Below are 21,107 nucleotides of genomic sequence, written 5' to 3' on the forward strand. Positions count from 1 at the left end.
CCTTCTGAAGTGAACCTCAGAAAATTCTTCAATTTCTGATTTTTAGTGGTTGCTGATCAATTGTAAAATTTCGGCTGGTTTGTTCAATTTTATATTTTAACTTCACCTTTATCGTTTAGAAATGCGCATGCAGAAATTTCACTTTCAAAGTTGCGCTTTCTCTGTCTTCCCTTATGTGAATTAACATTTTAGAACAGTTAACTTTTCCGCCTTCTCTAATATTTGACATTCTCTGCTAAACCTTTATTCTGCTATTTTTTTGGGTAACGGAACGCTTTTCCAACAAGCTTTTCTAGAAAGACTAACCACCCAATTCGCTGTTAATACATTTTAAAAAAGCTGCTAAGCGACGAGCTCGTTCTTCGTGAACTAGTCAGTTAATTTCTTGTATTAAAATCTTTTTTATTTGACAAATTATTTTCACAAAATTTGGTGTAGATTATTGCTGAAGCCAACGCTAAATTCCCCGAACAAATTGTTCAGACCGGACCACCATAGCATATACACTATGGAACATTATTGTTCCCAACCCAAATGCACATACATACGTAAATTCCTGAAAAAAGTTATTGGGTGTATGCATTAATTCGTGCGTTTTTTTTCGAAAATTAAGACTTTATCGTAAAAAAATTGTTATACATTTAATGTTCAAATTATTGCCCATCGAAAGCTACGATATTTGCTCATCATTTGCAATGAATGAAACAAATTGTTGTTAACTAAAACAAATGACATCTACTGAAAACGACGCGGAATGACAGTACCTTTGGAATGAATATAGCCACAGATGAACACGGCGCGAAATAATACTAGATTGAATCAGAAACAATAAGAAAGTTAAAAGTTATACATCTTATTTACCGTGTTAAGGCATAGCCAGAAATTTTAAGTTGAGTTCCAGATTATAATTTATTTACTTGAACAATATTAATATCAATTCCTATCTCATTTGCGGACGCCACATAAATATTCACATCCCTGCAACTAACTGCAAGTAGTTAAAGTAAATTCTGCATTTGGCATTGATATTTCATGCCAGACCATCAGGTGTCGTATTCAATCTGCTGGATTTAAGGGAAAAACCGTTATCAGAAAGCCTTTCATTTCGAAAAAGAATCAAAAACCTTGGCTTACTGGCAAAATTCACTGGGGACAAAAGTTTTTAGCATCTCTATCGACGGTGTGAAAATGGGGTGACAACCCCGCCCACTCCCCATATAACGGTACTGTTAAAAACTACTAAAAGCGCGATAAATCAAGCACTAAACAAGCCAGAGACATTAAATTTTATCTCTGGGATAGTATAAGATGACTTTATAGAAACCACGTTCAAAATTAGACAGTGGGCGTTGCACCGCCCAGTTTAGGTGAAAACCCATATCTTGGGATCTGCTTAACTTCTCTTCAACAAAATTCGCTACATAACATTCTTCTCTTATTTGTGTGTTATAGTACGAAAATGGGACCACGCCATTAACCACGCCTATTTCCCATATAACACCATTTTAAATTCCATCTGATTTTTTTACTTTCCACTATGCAAATCAAGTAAAAATGATTGTATCGGGGTAAAACTCTTCTTGAATAATACGTTTAAAGTATGCCACCTTGTAACCAAAAATTGTCCAAATCGAACCAAAACTTATCAAGCCCCTAGGTATTGAAGATGTGGACCCCAGTGCTTAAAGTTGACTTTTTACCGAAAATATCGGTCAACATTGTGTTATATAGGAAATAGGAATGGTTTTAGTAAAATGTAAATATGGGCGGTGCCACGCCCATCGTCCAATTTTTACCCCGGCTCCTATAAAGCCCTTTTGTATCATTTTGCGTGTAAAATTTAATATCTCCGGCGCATTTAGTTATTTATTAATTTATCGCGCTTTTAGTCTTTTTTAATAAAACCGTTATATGGGGAGAGGACGTGATTATCATCCGATTTTACTTATTTTATTGCTGTAGCAAGAAGTGTCGAAATTATTTGTCGTGTAAAAATTTGGGTAATATAGCTTGAATGGCTTGAAAGAATACATGAAACTTATAAAGGTGAGGGGCTACGCCCACTTTTTAAAAATGTTTGAACGACGGTGCCCCTCATTATTGCGATTCATTGTACTAGATTACAGATTCGTATCTTTATTTTCGGTTAAGTTATGACAATTTATAGGTTTTCGATTAATGGCGTTTTGTGGGCGTAGCAGTTATCGCTTGCACAAAGGGACAGACAGACAGTCACTCGGATTTCAACTCTTCTCATCATCCTGATCATATATACACTAGGCAGAAAAAGTGTACGTACAAAGTACCAACAAAAATAAATCGTTGAAAAAAATAATTTTGTATAATTTTTATAAAAAACAATTTATTTGATATTCATTAAAGGATATTAAATACATATGCAGTTTTATGATAATAAAATGATTAAATTTCCGACAATAACATATAAACAAAGCAGAACATGCCGACTGCCTACAGGATGCATACATAAGCCGAACAAAAATATTCTTCCACCGAATTCTTCCTCAAATTTAATAGGAAGTCGGATATCCCAAACATTTTAAAATTTCCGCTTGAGGTTTTGGCATGACATAGACAAGCTCAGAGGTTTCTGTCGAAGGGATGTGAGCGCATTCCTCGTTCAGCATATACTTGAGCATATCCTTTAAGGTAATGGTGCGTTGGCGCATTTTACGTTCCAGTGAATTCCACAGGTGCTTTTTAGGATTCAAATCTGGAGATTCTGGTGCTGTTTGAAACAAGTTGGGAACATTGTAGAGTAATCAAAGCTTAACTATGTCTATGCTGTATGCTTCGAGTCGTTATCCTGTAGAATAGTAGTTACTTCCAAGACATAATTCTTCTGCTCTTTGTTTCCAAATTATTTTTAAGATATTAAGGTATGCAAATTTGTCCATGGTGGACTCTATAACTGTCATTCGGCCCACACTATTACTAGCTATGCACCTCCATATCATTCATTCTTCACCATCGTGCTTCACAGTATACATCAAGATTTTCTTATCGAGTGCCTTACTCGTTTTTCGCCATAAAATCTTATGGCCTTTGATGCCAAAGGCCCAAAACTTGTTTTCATCGGACAAAATAACCTGCTACCAAAACTCCCGGGCTTGTTTTGGTACACTTTCGCGAAAGCATTATGCACTTGCCTATTTTACTATTGATTTTTACGCGAAGAATTCCCATTTTACTATTTGTACGCAATATTTATCTGCGCTGCGAAATGACAATTATCGATAAAACTATGATATCAGATTTTCGCTGCTTTAAATTCTATGGAAATATGCAACAGACTAGTAATAAAGCACTTAATGTGATTTTATTCTAAAATGTAGTAGATAAAAGATATTTTTTAACAAAAGAAAATAAGACATTAGCGTGTACTCAAACTTTTTCTACCATGTGTATATGTATAACCCTACATCTAACTCGATGACTTTTAGGTGATACAAACAACCGTTAGGTGAACAAAACTTTTATACTCTGTAGCAACATATTGGAAGAGTATAGAAATAGAAAACATTACAGAAGGAAACAACAAACACTAATAATAGCAGAAGGAGTTCAAGCGAGAAACCACTGCACGCACAACCTGCTTTATCACACCAATTGACAAATTTGAGCGATTATTATAAGAAAGAACATGCAGCATTTCGTTCAATTTTTAAGTTTTTGTAATTTTATAGTTTATTTTAAATCATATATTTCACAGCTAGAAATAGTGCTATCTTATAGAATCGGCCTAAGGTAAATTATCTTTTCAGATATCGACGAAGTAACAAACACCCAAATCCAAATTAGTCAGTGGTAAGGGCTCCTCCTGCACCCTTGAACTAGCAAATTGTTTGCCGTTGGTTGGTAATAGTTGGCCGCTTACATTTTCAGATTTAATTTTACATATACTTCCTATGCACGTGTGAAACAACGTTCATAGAATACAATGTTGCGACAACCGTTGACGTCATAGAACCAACACCGTCATACCTACAGTGGGACGAAATTGAAATTCAGTAATTATGTTCTTTTACTGTTGTTATTTTTATGTTTTTTGCTCAAACCATTATCTACAATGTCTCTATTAAGAGGCCAAATCGTCTTTTCTTCTTATGATTCCAAATTAAATTAAAACTTTTTGACTTAAAAATTAAAGCCTACTACTTCATTATCACATCACATTAATTTAGACTTAAACACAACTATGAATGTGAACCTTACCCAATTTAAATTGAATATCTTCCTCGTATTCATCCAAAATACAACCCAAAGCTTTTTTAAATCTTCATTTTGAAATAATTATTTAGATTAATATTTGAACCTAATAACATATGGTAGTATGGTAATTGGTCGTATTATTTGCGTATAGAAACAAAATAAATAACTAATCTTTCGGGTAAAACAGCACTAATTCGTAAATGTAGACGGAGGGGAAAACATATGTATATATATATGGTATATGTATATCTTATAATCCATAATAATTTTGTATCTATAACAATTTTTTTGATAACAAAACATATTCATATTACTCACACGAATTTTGTGCATATTTTTGCTGACCTACTGTAAGCTTCACACTCGTTTCAAATTTTTAAAAACAATTTTTGCAAAATTTAAGGCTCTATTATTTCAGAAACGCACTTGATCTTATGAAAAAAATGTATACAAATCGATTTTGATATTAGCGTTTTATAAAAAATTTTTTAGGGTTTTGATTTATTTAAATATGTCATTCGTTAAAAATGTCATCAGGCAATTAGAGTTGCTCTGTATACACATTTTTTGTGAAAGTTTTGAAGACTAAAAAAAATTGTTAAACGCAAAACTACTTCATAACAATTTTACACTACTACAAGTCTTAAAAGAAAACAACAAATGGTTTTATCGGCAAAATCAATTAATGTTATTCAAAATAGTCTCCTTCTGCTTTAATACAGGCTTTTGCACGGTCCAAAAGCATGTCGAACGAGTGTTTTAGCTTGTTGCCCGGTATGGCTGCCAGTATGCCGGTGCAAGCCTTTCGGCTGCCCTCCACGTCTGCATAACGCTTTTCTTTCATCGGTATATGCATTTTTCCGAAAAGGTAGAAGTCGCACGGTGCCATATCAGGTGAATACGGGGAGTGGTTGATTGTTAAAATGTGATTTTTGGTCAAATAATCGGCCACAAGCGTCGATCGATGAGACGGCGCATTATCGTGCAACAAACGCCAACTTCCATCTTCGCGATATTCAGGCCGAACACGTCGAGTACGGCGCACCAAACGCTTCAAAACTCCAAGGTAGAATACCGCATTAACGTTTTGGCCGGGTGGAACAAATTCTTTTTCTCTCTTCTTTTGATTTTTTATGAATTCACGCACAGTTTCGATGGAATTTTCGGTGATCACGGATTTTGGTTGGCCCACATGTTCATCGTCATTTATGTCCTCACGACCACTTTGAAAACGTTGACCCCACTCGTGCACTCTGCTACGGGATAGGCAATCATCGCCATGAACTTGTTTCATCAATTAAAATGTTTCGGTAAAAGTTTTACCAATTTTAAAACAAAATTTAATGTTGACTCTTTGTTCGAAGCTCATTTTCGCACCGATGACAAAAACATACTGACACTTAAAACGCAATAACTTCACTTCCAATAGATGAAATGTCATGTAATTTTTACTGAAAGTCGTTAAAGGATAGCAGATTCTTACACACTATTCAACATATAGATGGCACCACTACTTTTACTTTTTTACTGTTTACTTTGGAACGCACCTTGTAGTTTATAGTCTTTTACAACTAATACTTTAAGTTGTTTCAAGAATAAAATAACTCAAACAAATTTTAAAGAATTTTGTAACCTACTATATTGAACCAACTTCGTTATCAAACATATGCTTTCACACAACGTTCATAGAATACAAGGTAACGACAACTTTGACGTCATCGAACAAATATCGTCATACTTACCGTGGGTTAAATTTACTTACTATTACTATGTTACTTTTTTTTAATTCGGACATCACCTCCATTATTTTACAGTTGTCCAACCCGACCTCGCTTACGTGATTAACCCATGTATACTTCTGATCTTTCTCAAACTCAACCACTTCAGTTTTTAATTTTTTGCTCTAGACCATCCAATACAGGATCCAATAATTCGTTTTCCGTGCTCTGTATCTCAGGAACTTCCACTTGGAGTTTTCGTAATAGTATACCTAGATCAAATGAAGCCATATATACTTAGTAATAACTATCTAACTGAAGCTTATACATACCAGTTAGAGGTAACCGTGCCCCTTCTAAATCGGATGTATCATCGGATTCAACATTGCCGCAATCGCTTAAAGCCGCTTCGTTGTGACCCAAAAGATACGTGGACAAGATTGATTGTCCTGTGGGCCAGAGTGGTCTTGAATACCTCCTTTTTTCTGATGATTCCAAAAAAGTGTTCAAGAATACCTGGATTTAGGCGATAGTTATAATTGGACATATGGCAAGAGATGAGTGGCGATTTTTGATTATGTTAATTACAAATTCGCACTTATATTTGTAAAAGCGAAACACTTTTTATTGGATTTGATTAAATATGTCATTCATTAGAAATGGCATCAGGATTTAGAGTTAGTATGTATATAACTTTTTTTTTATACTCTCGCAACCTGTTGCTACAGAGTATAACAGTTTTGTTCACCTAACGGTTGTTTGTATCACCTAAAACTAATCGAGTTAGATATAGGGTTATATAAATGATCAAGTTTAAGTGTTTTTATATTCCGCCCATTTTCACACCGTATCAAAAGATTCTAAAAATAAACTTTCCCATTAAGTTCGGTTGATGTAGCTTTAGTATTTTGTGAGATACATATACATACATTTTTTTTTACAAAATTTCAAAATATTTATAAATGTCCATTAATACTCGTACAGTTACTGACAATAAAATATAATCAAAATTTTATTCACAACTATTTGTAAAAAAAGGTGTTATCACAGTCCTTATAAGAAAACAATTATTTTTTATAGTTAATAAAAAGTATTTTAAACATTTCAAAAGTAAAAATAACTTAGTATAAATTTTTAAGTATTATCAGTAGATAACTTTTAAAGGAACTGTCAGGAACTTTAATTGACAATAAAATAGAATCATGGAACCGAAACTCGTAAATAGTAGACTATTATAATTAAAAATGCATATAAGTTACAATTTTGTTGCAAAGCATTTATTTGCGAGTACGGCAGTGCACCTTTACGGTATAGCTTCCACTAGAGCCTTTCAGACTGAATTCGATATTGAATACCACGCCTCTTGGACTTTTTCCCATAGTTCCTCCTTATTTCGTGGTTTAATGGGTCCCATCTTTTCCTTTACAATCTTCCAACGGTGTTGTATAGAGTTTAAATCTGGAGATTGCGCCGGCCAAGTCATAACATGGATTCCTTGATATTGTAGCAAAGTCTGGACCACACCCGAGGTATGCTTCGGGTCATTGTCAGATTGGAACTGTCAAAATAAAGGCATGTTCCATTCAGCATAAGGAAGCATTACATCTTCTAAAATTCTATGGCAATGATAACGGTCCATAATTTTCCGAATCCAAAACAGCGATTCAACTAGGTACCACAAAAAACATCTCCATATCATGACCTCAACGTCCACCTCCGCGTTTGAAAGTTTTTGTCGTGTGCCGAGGATTAATTTCAACATTCTTCAGACATCGAACCAGCTACCACTTTTTTTTAAGCTGAGCTTACGCTCTACTGCTGTGTAGTGCTTTCCTCGGCTAATTTTTTCTACAAATTCTTCTTAATTATAACAAAATGTCGAGTTTTAAGAAATATCCTACATATTATATACTTAAAATATAATTGTTTCCTAAATAACGCCCATAATTGATATTTTTATTCCTTGATTATTTGTTTTTATTTTGGCACGACATTAAAAGCACACTTGAACAGAAAGATAACAGTAAAATGTAACAGAGCTACCATCATGATGTTTTCAAAGATAAATAGATAAATATTGTAGAAATCGATTACAGCCAAAACGAATCGGAAATATTTCCGACAAATAATAAATATTGTTAATTATTTCGGAACCATCTATTCGATTCTATTTTATCGTCAGTAACTTTAAAGTTCCTAAAATGAAATTCAACAAATATCATCCCAATGTCATTCGGATGGTCTGCAATGTACATAAGTATGCATATATTTACTACTTACAGGACCTTTGTATATCCGAAGTATAAAGAAAATTAATTCTGAAATTTCAAATGAAGGTCAATTAAACTTTCTTGTCTAGACTTTTGGTAGACTTATGATTGTAACTCTAACCCATTTGGGTGTACCAGCAATAGTGAAGCAAGTTAAAGGCAATTAAGCAAAGGATATGCCAAATCTCTTCATATACCATACATATACATATGTACAAATATTTCAATGCCAGAGCGTTATTTAGCCCTTTATTTGCTAAGTTGAATTAAAATAGTTTGCGCCAAACTACTAATACACACACATACTCGTACACACACTTGTAATTGAATGCATTCATAATTTCAACCCTCTCCTTTCGTTTTTTACTAGTATAATATATTATTGAGAAGGGAAAGGTAAATCATTTCTTTGTTGGAATTATTATTCATCCATTACCATTTTCCATGTATACATCATAGCGAAAAGCGAATGTGAGGATGTTACGCCATGTGGTTATGTAAAACTTGGACCTGCGCATATTAGGGATGCCAAATTATGATTACTCGGCCGGTTCACTCTGTCCCTTTTTCGCCCAATGTCAACACATTTAAAAGAGCATCCTTTATATGCAAAGTACATAAGCTCATATTATAATACAGTGTTTAGAATATCGCAATTGTGCACAGTGTATTATGGAATAAACTTGGTAATAATAACACTAGTCAACATATGTGTGTTACATATATGATTGATCATAACTGTTCTACAGTTCTTTTGATGCCATTAAGAGGATAGGAGAGCTTTAACAAGGCCTAGTTTGACAATTTTCCTTTTTTCAGGCTGTATTCAGCATGTTTTTGGAAGTATAAATAATTTGTGAACTGACATTTTTATAGACGGCCTTGACCGATTTTCAGTATCGCATTTTTCATAAGGGCTTGCAACGGAGATCCAAGAGGTACTGTTATCTTAAACAAAATAAAAAAACGGGAATCTCCATAAGCACATCCGCTTTTAGCTTTAGGTTTAATTTGTGAATGGAATAATTAGGGGTAAATTGTTTTTAAGAAATATGTTGCAATACTAACAAAAAATCTTACGTGGTTTACTAGATAATGTTTCTGTGAAGCTACCGTAAAATTTGAAATGTGCAGTTTGAAGTTTTACATACTGAAGCTGACATACATTTTTACAAGTTTTAGTTTAAATCCAAGTGATTTAGGTGATTATTTCAAAAAAAAAAAAAAGAATATGCTTCTGTTAATACATTTTTATACATAATATACATAAGATCTCTATTTACCCACATTTTTATATACAAATACATATGTATATGGAGTAAATGTATTGTCAACACACGGTACGGTCTCTACAATAGAAACAAAAAGGAACAATTGCTTCTCTGTGAAACACCACCAATGTGCAACTTCGTAAAAAAGGCGCTGCCAAAGTTGTAGCAAAAAGGCAAACTTTGCAATCAAAAAAGCATTTTCCAGTTTTATTGTTGTCTTCATATGTACATACATATGTATGTACGAGGACTCTTTTTTCATGTTTTTGGGCGCATGCACTTTTCGTACGTACGCATTGGGAATCTCCCATCAATTCGAGTTCAAATGATCCCTTCATTGGTAAAGATTCAGTTCGACTTTGTCGCTTTACTAACTCTGGTTCGGCGCTACAATTTTATGCAATCAAAGTATTTTGCTAACGGGAAACACTTAAATAATAAGTACGCTATTGGATAGTTGGTTTGCCAACAAATTGCAATTTTCTACTTTTCTACTCTTGTGACGCGGTCTCATCTAAATAATATCAAATTGGTGTAAACGTTTTTGGGTATCTACGTAAGTACAGTTAAAAGAAAGTAGTTGAATTCTTGCCTTCAATACACATTTTTTGTATGTAATAAGCATACATAGGTATACGTATACGTATTTGTAAGATCTACACTAAATGTTTCGTTTTGACAATTTCTAACCGAAGCAACAGGTGCAACAGACTAATTGCAATACAGGTGAAATAATACATATATATTGAGTTGTCTATAAAAGGTTTATAAGAGTTGTATATTAGAGATTTGATTCCTGGACTCGTGTATATGCTTAAAATTAGTTAAAAGACATCCAATTGTGAGCTGCAGAAGGTTAAAAACAAGTTATTGGGTTGGCAACTAAGTAATTGCGGTTTTCACTCATAGATGGCTTCAGTTGAATTTTTAGGTTTGCTGGCGTAGTCCAAATGTAAAACACATTTTGTTATTGGATAGTTGGCAATTCAGTTATCAATCAGTAAAAAAAAAGTTTTTTGATTGAAAAATGGAAGATCGAAAGGAACATTTTCGTCATATTTTGCTTTTTTATTTTCGCAAAGGGAAAAACGCATCGCAAGCTCACAAAAAGTTATGTACTGTTTATGGCGACGAAGCCATAAAAGAACGGCTGTGTCAAAATTGGTTTGCCAAATTTCGTTCTGGTAATTTTTCACCCAAAGATGAAAAACGTTCTGGTCGTCCAGTTGAAGTTGATGACGACCTAATCAAAGCACTAATCGATTCGGATCGTCACAGTACAACACGTCAGATTGCAGAGAAGCTTCAGGTATCACATACATGCATTGAAAATCACTTAAAACAACTTGGCTATGTTCAAAAACTCGATACATGGGTTCCTCACGAACTGAAAGAAACGCATTTAACGCAACGCATTAACAGTTGCGATTTGCGAAAGAAACGTAATGAAAAATATACATTTTTAAAACGAATGATAACTGGCGATGAAAAATGGGTTGTTTACAACAATGTCTAAATTAAACAATGCAGTTGAAGAAAAGCGGCCCGAATTGATAAATCGAAAAGGTGTTGTACATCATGACAATGCAAGGCCACACACATCTTTGGTCACTCGGCAAAAATTATTGGAGCTTGGTTGGGATGTTTTGCCACATCCACCATATAGTCTTGACCTTGCACCATCGGATTACTTTTTGTTTCGATCTTTACAAAACTCACTTCACTTTTATGATGTTATCGTCAGTGGTAGACGTCGAATGACGACCGGAACGAGGCATGTCTTAGACGGTTTCCCGACCATCTTTAAAGGCTTTGTACCAGTCGTAGACTTGGGTTTTCGATAGAATACATTCACAATAAGCCTTTTCTAACGTTCGCAACGATTCCGCAGACTAAATTTGGTTCCAAACACAAATTTTGATGCATTTCTTTGTTCAATATTTTTTTCCATTGTAAGAATCACAAAACACTAACAAACTGGTTAACAGATCGTGCTCATTTTTGGCATAGTAATTAAGGACAGTGCTACCAACTTAACAAACAATAAGTGCTGAAATATATTCAGCGCGGGCAATTTCCGGAAACGTTCAGGTCACAATGTATTTAAGTATTTTTTTTGACAAGAAAAACAATTTTGATTTGCTGTAATTTTTTTAGTGCGATTAATTTGGTTGATGACAATATTTTTTTTAATTGATAGAGACCGTATAACTATTTGAAAGAATTATTTAAAATTTCATGATCCACCACTACCTGACTTACAAGTTCCATGTCACAAGGCATGTTTGAAAAAGTGTTATGGATGTGATTGATATTAGTCGAAAATACTACACTTTATGACAAACAAGATTTAATAACTTAGTTATTTAAGCTTATCTTCAAACTTAGTAAATATGTTTGTGTCTCTATTTCTCTATGGGAGATATACATATTAGGTGTACCGGTATAAAATGTGCGTTAAGATATAACTGTGTTCTCAAAGGTATTCAATAACCTTACAGTCATTTAACAAACAACATCACATTTTTTCATTGATTTGAAAATGTCAAATTTTGTACCGGAAAGTGATGATTTGCGGAAAGCATTAATTTTCTGTTCCCATTTGAAAAAAAAAGTGCTGCAGAGTCGCATCGAACGCGAAAGAAAATCAGTTCTGTATCGAATTGTCACTGACGAAAAAAAATGGATTTATTTTAAGAATCCTAAACGGAAAAAATCATGGGTTAATCCGGGACAACCATCAACATCGACTGCAAAGACAAATCGATTTAGTGAGACGGGCAATGCTCTGTGTTTGGTGCTATCAGAAGAGTGTGGTATATCATGAGCTTCTAAAACCTTGAAAAACTGTTAATGCTAATCGCTACAGACAACAAATGATTAATTTGAACCATGCATTGATCGAAAAACTACCAGAATGGGCCAGAAGACACAATCCCATTAATTAATAGCAAAAATTAAGTTAAGACTTTTGAGGACACTTTTTTCAGATTAATAAAATTTCAGCTCCTTCCCTTTATATGTATAATGTTTTTAAACCATAATATATTGGTTTTTAGTTTTTAAACTTAAAAGCGGTTAGTGGACTGAATGGGGAAAGTACCAAACACGGTTCGAAAGTGCTTAGATACAAAATGTTGTAGTCGGATGTAAACTGCTCAAAAGCACATCGATATTTGCAAGTTTAGCGCCTCTTTATATTTATATTAAATTTGCTAATAATTTTGTTCCATTATACCATAGTGCGCCGTCGTATTAACTATCGACGCAAACGCTAGTTTACGAGTCTTTTTTATGGGCTAGAAAACCAGATGCGTTATTCCAACCTTATTGCATTATAAAATATACACGCTTATGTATATTTTACTTCATGCACATACATAGGTACAAGTGCACGAGTGTACTCGTTTGTACATATATATCTAACTAGTTCAACCACCATCAGATTACTTATTCTGCGAGGAGTGTATTGTGCATTCATATTTTCGGTTATTGCATGAAGCTACGTGAATTTAAAAAATATGAAGTCAGTTGCAAAGGCCGGCAAAGGATTTGCTCATAAAGCGTAAATTTTTAAAAATAATAACAAAGAAATACGTAATTTTTATTGTATTTTGTTTTCATTGCTTTATTCTTGGGAATAACTTCTATTATATTGTATGCGAAGGATAAAATTTCACGTCCCTACTTCGCTGGAACTAATAAACATTATGTTATGAAATTATAATTTGAAAATAATATGAGCAGATGAGTAGGATATGAAATCCACAATATAAACTTATACCTAGAGTCATTCATTGTGTGTTTTTGGTTTGTTAAAGCATAATAATGATTCTTCCCACAGGTACGAATACATTTATTATACCCATGCGCCATATCATACAATTAAGTATTATATATTTTTCACGCAACTGCTTGCATCATCATAACTTGTCTTACTATTGTAAATTATCCTCTGAAACTATAAGTAAAGAAATGCGGTTTATATGTTCCATGGGACTAAAGGTAAACTTTATTCCATAGACTACCAAATAGAGTTGGGAAGCCCATACCTTATCAAAGACTATAGTTTTTGTTAACTTAACTTTTATTGTAAGTTCTTTTGGTTTAGGTTTGGATGCTTACACTTGTTTCAGTCAAGATGTTTTGCTTCTATCAATATTCAATTTTTACAATAGTATGATCCTTTGAAGAGAACAAGGGTTAGGTGGGAGCTTTCTGATTGAAGTTTGGAATATCCGAATTTAGCAGACTCAATAACCATAAATCAAGTAAATGAAAATACATTTTTTAATCTTATGTTATTCTCCATAAGATTTTTCTTCTTGGGCCATGTATGTACAGACAGTCGATTAGTTCTCGCTAAGCTTACGTGAAGCCGTCCAATAGTAAACCACAAAAAAACAGATCTGACTGGGGGCGTTTATAATATATAGGCTCTAGTCTCTCCTCTTCTTGTCCGTAAGGCACCACAAATATGATGAGAAGTGCTTGGAGCGTAGCCTAATCGCAATAATTTCTCTAAAGCATATTACAATACGTAACCGACGTCTTCTTTAGACAACTCGAAGTTAGGCATCCATGAAAAAATCCAATATGGGACCAGCCATGGGCATTTCATCTTATAAGCGGCTGGTGATGAATAGGTCCAATTGAGAGTATAGGGAATTACGAAATAATATTTTATTGGGACGGAACTTCTAACCATATTACTACTTCACTACCTAATTCTGAGGTTGAAAACCTAACTCCATTTTGAATTTATACCTGAGGTAGTAGAAGATTTATATATGGTAACTTAAGGGAATAATATCTAAATTCACATAAAAAAACGTTGTTAACAAAACTGCTTTTTCGTAAAAGTAAATAATGAATATGATAATTTTTTAACCTCTAAATAGAAACTATACTTATTTTACAGTAGAGCATCTTCTTCAATTATTATCATAATTTTTTCGCTCCTACTCTTTAAACATATAAACAACTTTAAATCAAATTTAAATATTATTTATTCAAAATTCTTGATTTAATATATATTTTGTTTTTACAAAATCATTGGGTGCAGCAACTATGTAATTATAAATGTAAACATATTTTCAGATAAAGGTAGTATAAAGATTATACACCCCTCTTTTAAAAAAATTTTCACCCAAGAAGGCCCCTCCCAACCACAATCTTCTGTACCAAAGTATAGATATATATCATATTTTGGTGCTTAGTTATGGCGTTTTATAAGTTTTTGATTAATGGCGTTTTATAATCGTTGCAGTGGTCCGTTTACGCCCATCTACAATACCAGTTTTTATGGTGCCAAGGAACATGGGTACCAAGTCTCAGCAAGATATCATAATTTTTACTCAAGTTACAACTTGCACGGACGGACAGACAGACATGATTTTGAATTAGGCTAAGAATATTTCAAATATATACAAATCTACTTTTCAATAACTACAAAATATAGAGACTGGCAACCCTATGTTATAAGAGAGCAATTAGCTGACTCGTTTCTACGGGAAACAACCAATTTTCGCGGGTATCCCATGTTACTGACGGTAGAAGTGGTTGATTTACATTGCGCTCTCATAAGATAGGTCGTTTCAGCAGATACGGTCTTGCGTCAGCCACTAACAGAAGAGAGACATATGTATGTGATATAAACTCAACCGAAGAGGGTATATTACATTTATTTCTGGGTATATAAGAAAAAAGACATCCAGAAATCAGTATATTAGAGATATGGAGTAAAGATCAAGGTCTAGACCGATTTCATTCATATTCATCGTTAAACCACATTATGTTTAAGAAAACATGTTCAGTTAATTTCATTAAAAGATAAACCTTATAACGGGTGTATTGGGGTTTTGAGAAGGGCTGGAGTGATAATATTACCTTTGGCCATTACTTAAGTATACTCGATAACAGATTTCAACGCAATTTTATGATATACATATGTAGTTCACTCATTTACCGACACATTCGGCATAAAGCCTGCTAGAGTAATGAAAATCATTTTTATATGTAGTATATGTTAGCTCAGTGTGTGTTCTCTTCATAAAATTGCAATTTAAACATGTTCTCGAGTGTGCTTGAGTAATGCCACAAGCTAACGCAATCAGATTTTCTTTTTGACCTAATACGCCTAATGATTTCCGACTTTTCAACTGATTTTAAGCCGTTTATGTGGTCAATATGTGTAATATTTAAAAGTTTTCATAACCTATTCTTGTTTAGCTCTCAATATGAATGAAATTGGTCTAGATCGTAGTCTAAGCCCGTTATCCCCTTTTCTTGTATCGTTTTATAACAATGGATGAGACTTGGATCTACCACCATGATCCCAAATTGAAACAAGAACATTTACAGTGGACTGAAGCTGGTTGTTCAGCTCCAAAGCAGGTGAAGTCACAACGTTCAGAGTAAATAAAGTTATGGCATCAGTTTTTTGGGATGCAAAAGTAATTTAGTTGATTAATTATCCGGAGAAAGGTAAAACAATCAACTCTGAATATTATTGCAGCCTTTTGGATCAGCTGGATGAAAAAATTTGTGAGTAAAGGCCTAGTTTGTAGCAAAAAAAAAAATCATTCTTAATCAAGTATCATCATCAATGCACCTGATTACAAAGGTGTTTTAACAATGACAAAATTCAACGAATTAAAATACGAATTGCTTGAGCATCCACTGTAAGAAACCCGAAAAAAGTGTTTTTGGTCGAATGAAGCCGTAGACGGGTACTTTGCAGAGCTTCTGGAAAGTCATTATACGGATGGCATAAAATTATTAGGGGATCATTGGAATAAGTGTGTTGAAGTTATGGGAGATTATATTGAATAAAAAATATATATTTCGTACCAAAAACAGTATTTTTTTCATTTTGAGAGCAGACACTTTTTAACCAACCTGTAATGTGCTCTTTTATAACAGGTAAATTAAATTGATATATTTTTTACCTTAATGTGGTATAACATAGAATATAAATGAAATCGGTCTAGATCCTGGTATGGCTCGCATACCATATTTTGCCCATACATACCTGAAAGTATATCCCCGCATTCTTACAAATTGCGAGAGTATAAAATGTCGAGTTACATCCGAAACTAAGGCCTTACTTTCTATGTTCTATTATCATTTTAATACGTTCAGCTACTAATCTATAACACATCTGTGTAATATAAATAAGAAACCAGTGATCCAAACTCTCTTTGTTTTACTTTGCTTTGCTTTCAGTGTTTCTCTGTAATAAAAATGGAGACGATTGCTTGGCAAAGCGTAAAAAGATGAAAGTTGTTCCCCATTTTGCTTGGCTTCGCGTCAATAATTTTTTATGTGAACGTACTCATACAAAAGCGTACAATGAACTTTTCTGTCAAAACAAATGTCTGGCGCAAAGCGAAGCAAAAGTTCTATGTGAATTGGCCATTATAGTTAAAGGCAGTGAGGTTTTTTGGTTATGATATGGAGCCATTTCGTTAATGAGACGACGGCAAATTTCACGAGTCAAACGAAAATTTTGCATAAATGTATTATAACTGCACCAAAATCGATCTCTAGCATCTCGTAAACTTCTTTCGTAATTTTACTCTTCGTCTAAAAAACAAAGCATTAAAAGTAAAATATCTTCCATTCTGACAAAAGATTTTCACAACTATGTACAAAAAGTGAAACAGATGTATTATTTGTAATGTATTACTGGTTCTGTCAATCAGGTGGCACGTCTTAAAGGCACTATTGGTGCAAAGTTTTATCCCGATTCATTGCTGCTTGATTTGTATACAGGAAAATGAAATAATCGGATGGCATTTAAAATTGTGTTATATGGAAAGTAGGCGTAGTTGTCCGATTTCATCCATTTTCGCACTGTAAGATGGAAATGTCAGGATAATGTTAAAAAATTCGTCAACCAAGTCCTGAGATATGGGTTTTCACTTAAATATAGGCAGTGTCACGCCCATTGTCAAATTTATCTAGCCTTATAAATTTTTTTGGATCATCTCGGTCGAAAAATTTAGTGTGTCTGACGCTTTTATTTTTTGAGTTATCGCACTTTTAGTAGTTTTCAAAATAACCGTTATATGAGGAGTGGGCGGGGTTTTTCGATTTAAACCGTTTTTACACTTTCGAAGGGATGCTAAAAAAATTAGCTCTAACCAAGTTTGGTTGAATTAGTTTAAGTGGTTTGCACTTTATAGGTTTTGATTGATGTCGTTTTGTGGGCTTGACAATGGTCCGATTCTGTCTATCTGCAATAAAAACCCTCCATGAGTGCCAAGGAACTTATGTACCAAGTTTCATCAAGATCTCAATTTTCGCTTAAGTTATCGTTTGCACGGACAGACGAACGGACAGACAGTCAACCGGATTTCAACTCGTCTTGTCAACCCGATCATTTATATACTCGTATATAACTCCATATCTATATCGAGTAGTAGGTAATACAAACAACCCTCAAGGGAACAAATCTATTATACTCTGCAACAACATGTTGCAAGAGTATAATACAATAAATTGTTTTATTAATAGAAATTTCAAGCAAATTTATATGAAAAAGTATATAATTTTAAGAATTAGAAAGTAACGATGAAATTATCTGTCATATTGGGCACAACAGAGTCTGAGATACCTACATTACTATAGCAATGCTTCTTTGAGCTTATCGTCATTTATTTCCTATTTTCATTGTACCATATTTTTCCCCTATCAACATGAAAGACAAAGCAGTTTAAGTTTATTTCCCTCCCTTCTAATCGGTTTGCCATTATAAGCATGAGCGTACCTACCCTTCTACAGCCTGAACTTTGTCATTAACATTTGTTAGTTCATAGTCTTCGCACATAAGAGATAGTGGTAGAGGCGAAGCCATGTATAAGGGGCATAACGCCCGCGAGTGGCCGACAGACACAAGGGTGAGTTCGGAGTATACATAAATGTAGTATATGTACATATAAACATTGTATATACATATGTAAGGGAGAATATAGTTCGGTTTATGTCGTTGTCGCGCTGCCTATTTCTTTTATGACTATGGCGGTTGGATATAATTTTGGTTTTCGCCCTTTGTGTGCACTGTGTTGGGAATTTTGATTTTCTTCGTTTTCTTTTGTATTGCTAACACGTTAGTAAATACATACATAAGTAAAAGGAATGTATTTCAAAATTTCGTGCAACTGTTGATTGTCCTGCTTTGGCTGTTATGTCCGGAATTCTGTATTGGTCGATCTCATCAACCAATCACAATCACTTTCAAAATGGCCGTGGTTCAATTCAATGCATTTCCTTTGTACAGTCACTTTTCGTGATTTTAATCATCTTAAAGATATCGCTGCTGTCTTCACTTCTGAATTTTATTAGCGCGTATTCTCTTTTAATGAATTGGTTGAAGTTATTGAAATGCACTGCACTGAAGCTATAATAGCTATCGCTGGTGCATTTCTTACACCACTAAATGTATAACTAAATCTGAAAACTTAACTGGCCAACGGTTTACCTCAAACAGTAAAACGTTTTGCTAGTTCTTTCTAGCCACGTTGTTTAATTTTTGATTGTAGCGTTGCTTTAAACATAGATTATTGTTCTAGGCCTTTCGTAAAGATAATTTGTCAATTGAAACAATTTTCGAAACAGAACTTCTTTAGTTTTGTCCAATATTGTATTAATGCACTCCTTCCTTGTATCTCTGTGCGTTCTCTTATCGTCCGATTGACAAGTTATTTATTTTTATACTCTCGCAACATATTGCTACAGAATATAATAGTATTGTTCACCTAACGGTTGTTTGTATCACCTAAAACTAAACGAGTTACTTGTAGATATAGGGTTATATATATATATAAGTGATCAAAATAACCGGGTGACTGTCTGTTCGTCCGTCCGTCTGTGCAAGCTGTAACTTAAGTAAAAATTTAGATATCTTTATGAAACTTGGTACACATGTTTCTTAGTACCGTAAAACTATTGGTATTGCAGATTGGCGTAATCGGACCACTGCCACGCCCACAAAACGCCATTAATCAAAAACAAATAAATTGCCATAAATAAGCTCCACAATAAGATACAAGACAGTGATTTGGTATACAGGATCACATTAGGGAGGGGCATCTGCAGTTAAAAAAATTGTTTCAGTAGGCGTGGTCTCGCCCCCAAGAGGGTTAATGTACATATCTCCTAAACTGCTAAAGCTATAATAACAAAATTCACTGAGAACAAATGTTTTAAGCACCTCTATCAGTGTGAAAATGGTTGAAATCGGGTGACAACCTCGCCTGCTCCCCACATAACAGTACTGTTAAGAAAAATACAATGAAAAAAAATTAGGAAATGCTTGTACATTATTATACTTTCTTTAAGTTTGAAACACAAAAAGCCAACTATCAATTGGATTCAAAATTAATACTAAATTAGAAATAACAACAATAATCCCCATTGTTCGTTAGTTGATAGGGAAATTAGACGGAAGGTAAATAATGTCTGTACCGGTAAAAAAGCACATTTTAGCAGAAATTATTATCAAAAATGGTCGTTCCAAAGTTGGATCATATCTTATTAGAATCCAATAACGATAGATTACAATAAAAAAATTTAATATATATGCTTTTTAATATTAAGAATAAATTCTTAAATAATATTTAATTAATAATATTTTATTAATAAATTATATTCAATTCGTACGTTGATTTTGGGACTTATGACAACAGGAACAAATTTCTTGTTGGTATATGTACGTGTAATAAATGACTTGAACGAAAAATTGCATTTTAATATTTCAATGTGTTGTGATATTGTAACAACATGCAAAATATACCAAAATTTATTAAATTAAATATAGATAAAAATATTTACTAACACATATTTCCATAATTGTATAGGGTAAAAAATAGCTTATAAGGAATCCATTAAATTGTAATATTTTTTTTCGTAATACGTTATTAAATGCACAACTTAAAACCTATTTAAAATGTGTGCTTTTTTTTGCAGCCCTTGCCATATTGCCTTCCATAAAAAAATTAGCACGCAAAATTATAAATATCTTCAAAGTCCATTATATTCTGAATATAGCGGACGGTTCGTATAGACGAAAATATACATTCATTAACTCTGTAAGTGTGAAGAAAGCATTGGAAACTTTGTAACACGGTAGTTTGCTAGTCAAACTTAAAGGTAGCTAGAAAAATAGAAAACAGAAAGTGGCATGAGCCATCCGTCAGGATTCCGAAAATATGATGATAATGAGTGTAGTGGGCCTAGACCACCAGTACCCGGAGAAGAAAGTCGAGTTAAAAAGGTAAGTTTTATTAAAAGCTGACACTTTCTAAATAACTGTGTGGGAAATAAGTACTTAATAAAATTTGGACTTCAGATGACCGAAGGGGTGGCTGACTGTACCCGTAATTCACCACCTTCATATTTGAATTGGGCTCGAACACTTAATCATCTTCTTGAGGACCGCGATGGAGTGGAACTTTTCAAAAAATATGTTGAAGACGAAGCACCAGGTTATAATGATCATTTAAACTTTTATTTTGCCTGTGAAGGTCTAAAACAGCAAACAGACCCCGAAAAAATTAAACAAATTATAGGAGCGATATATCGGTAATGTTATATTTTAATTTTATGTAAATGTT

The 21,107-nt window shown here is 33.6% G+C and overlaps 1 protein-coding gene and 1 long non-coding RNA gene across 3 annotated transcripts in view; one reads left to right on the forward strand and one right to left on the reverse strand.

Annotated features, from left to right (window-relative positions):
• The window catches only part of Axn (protein axin), a 28,810-nt gene that overhangs the window by 3,383 nt on the left and 4,320 nt on the right, over nucleotides 1-21,107 (forward strand). For both annotated transcript variants that reach the window (XM_014242326.3, XM_036373737.2), the window contains exons 3-4: nucleotides 20,461-20,767; nucleotides 20,843-21,075. In XM_014242326.3, coding sequence (XP_014097801.1) covers nucleotides 20,675-20,767; nucleotides 20,843-21,075 — 326 coding nt within the window. In that variant the 5' untranslated portion in view covers nucleotides 20,461-20,674. The remainder of the gene's footprint in view (nucleotides 1-20,460; nucleotides 20,768-20,842; nucleotides 21,076-21,107) is intronic.
• On the reverse strand, nucleotides 3,670-5,862 carry LOC138855930 (uncharacterized). Its single transcript, XR_011395061.1, has 2 exons — nucleotides 4,549-5,862; nucleotides 3,670-4,002 (listed from the first exon to the last, which is right to left on the reverse strand). It is a non-coding gene; the product is annotated as an uncharacterized lncRNA (long non-coding RNA).

This window comes from Bactrocera oleae, chromosome 2 (assembly GCF_042242935.1).
Source record: "Bactrocera oleae isolate idBacOlea1 chromosome 2, idBacOlea1, whole genome shotgun sequence".
Taxonomy (NCBI): domain Eukaryota; kingdom Metazoa; phylum Arthropoda; class Insecta; order Diptera; family Tephritidae; genus Bactrocera; species Bactrocera oleae.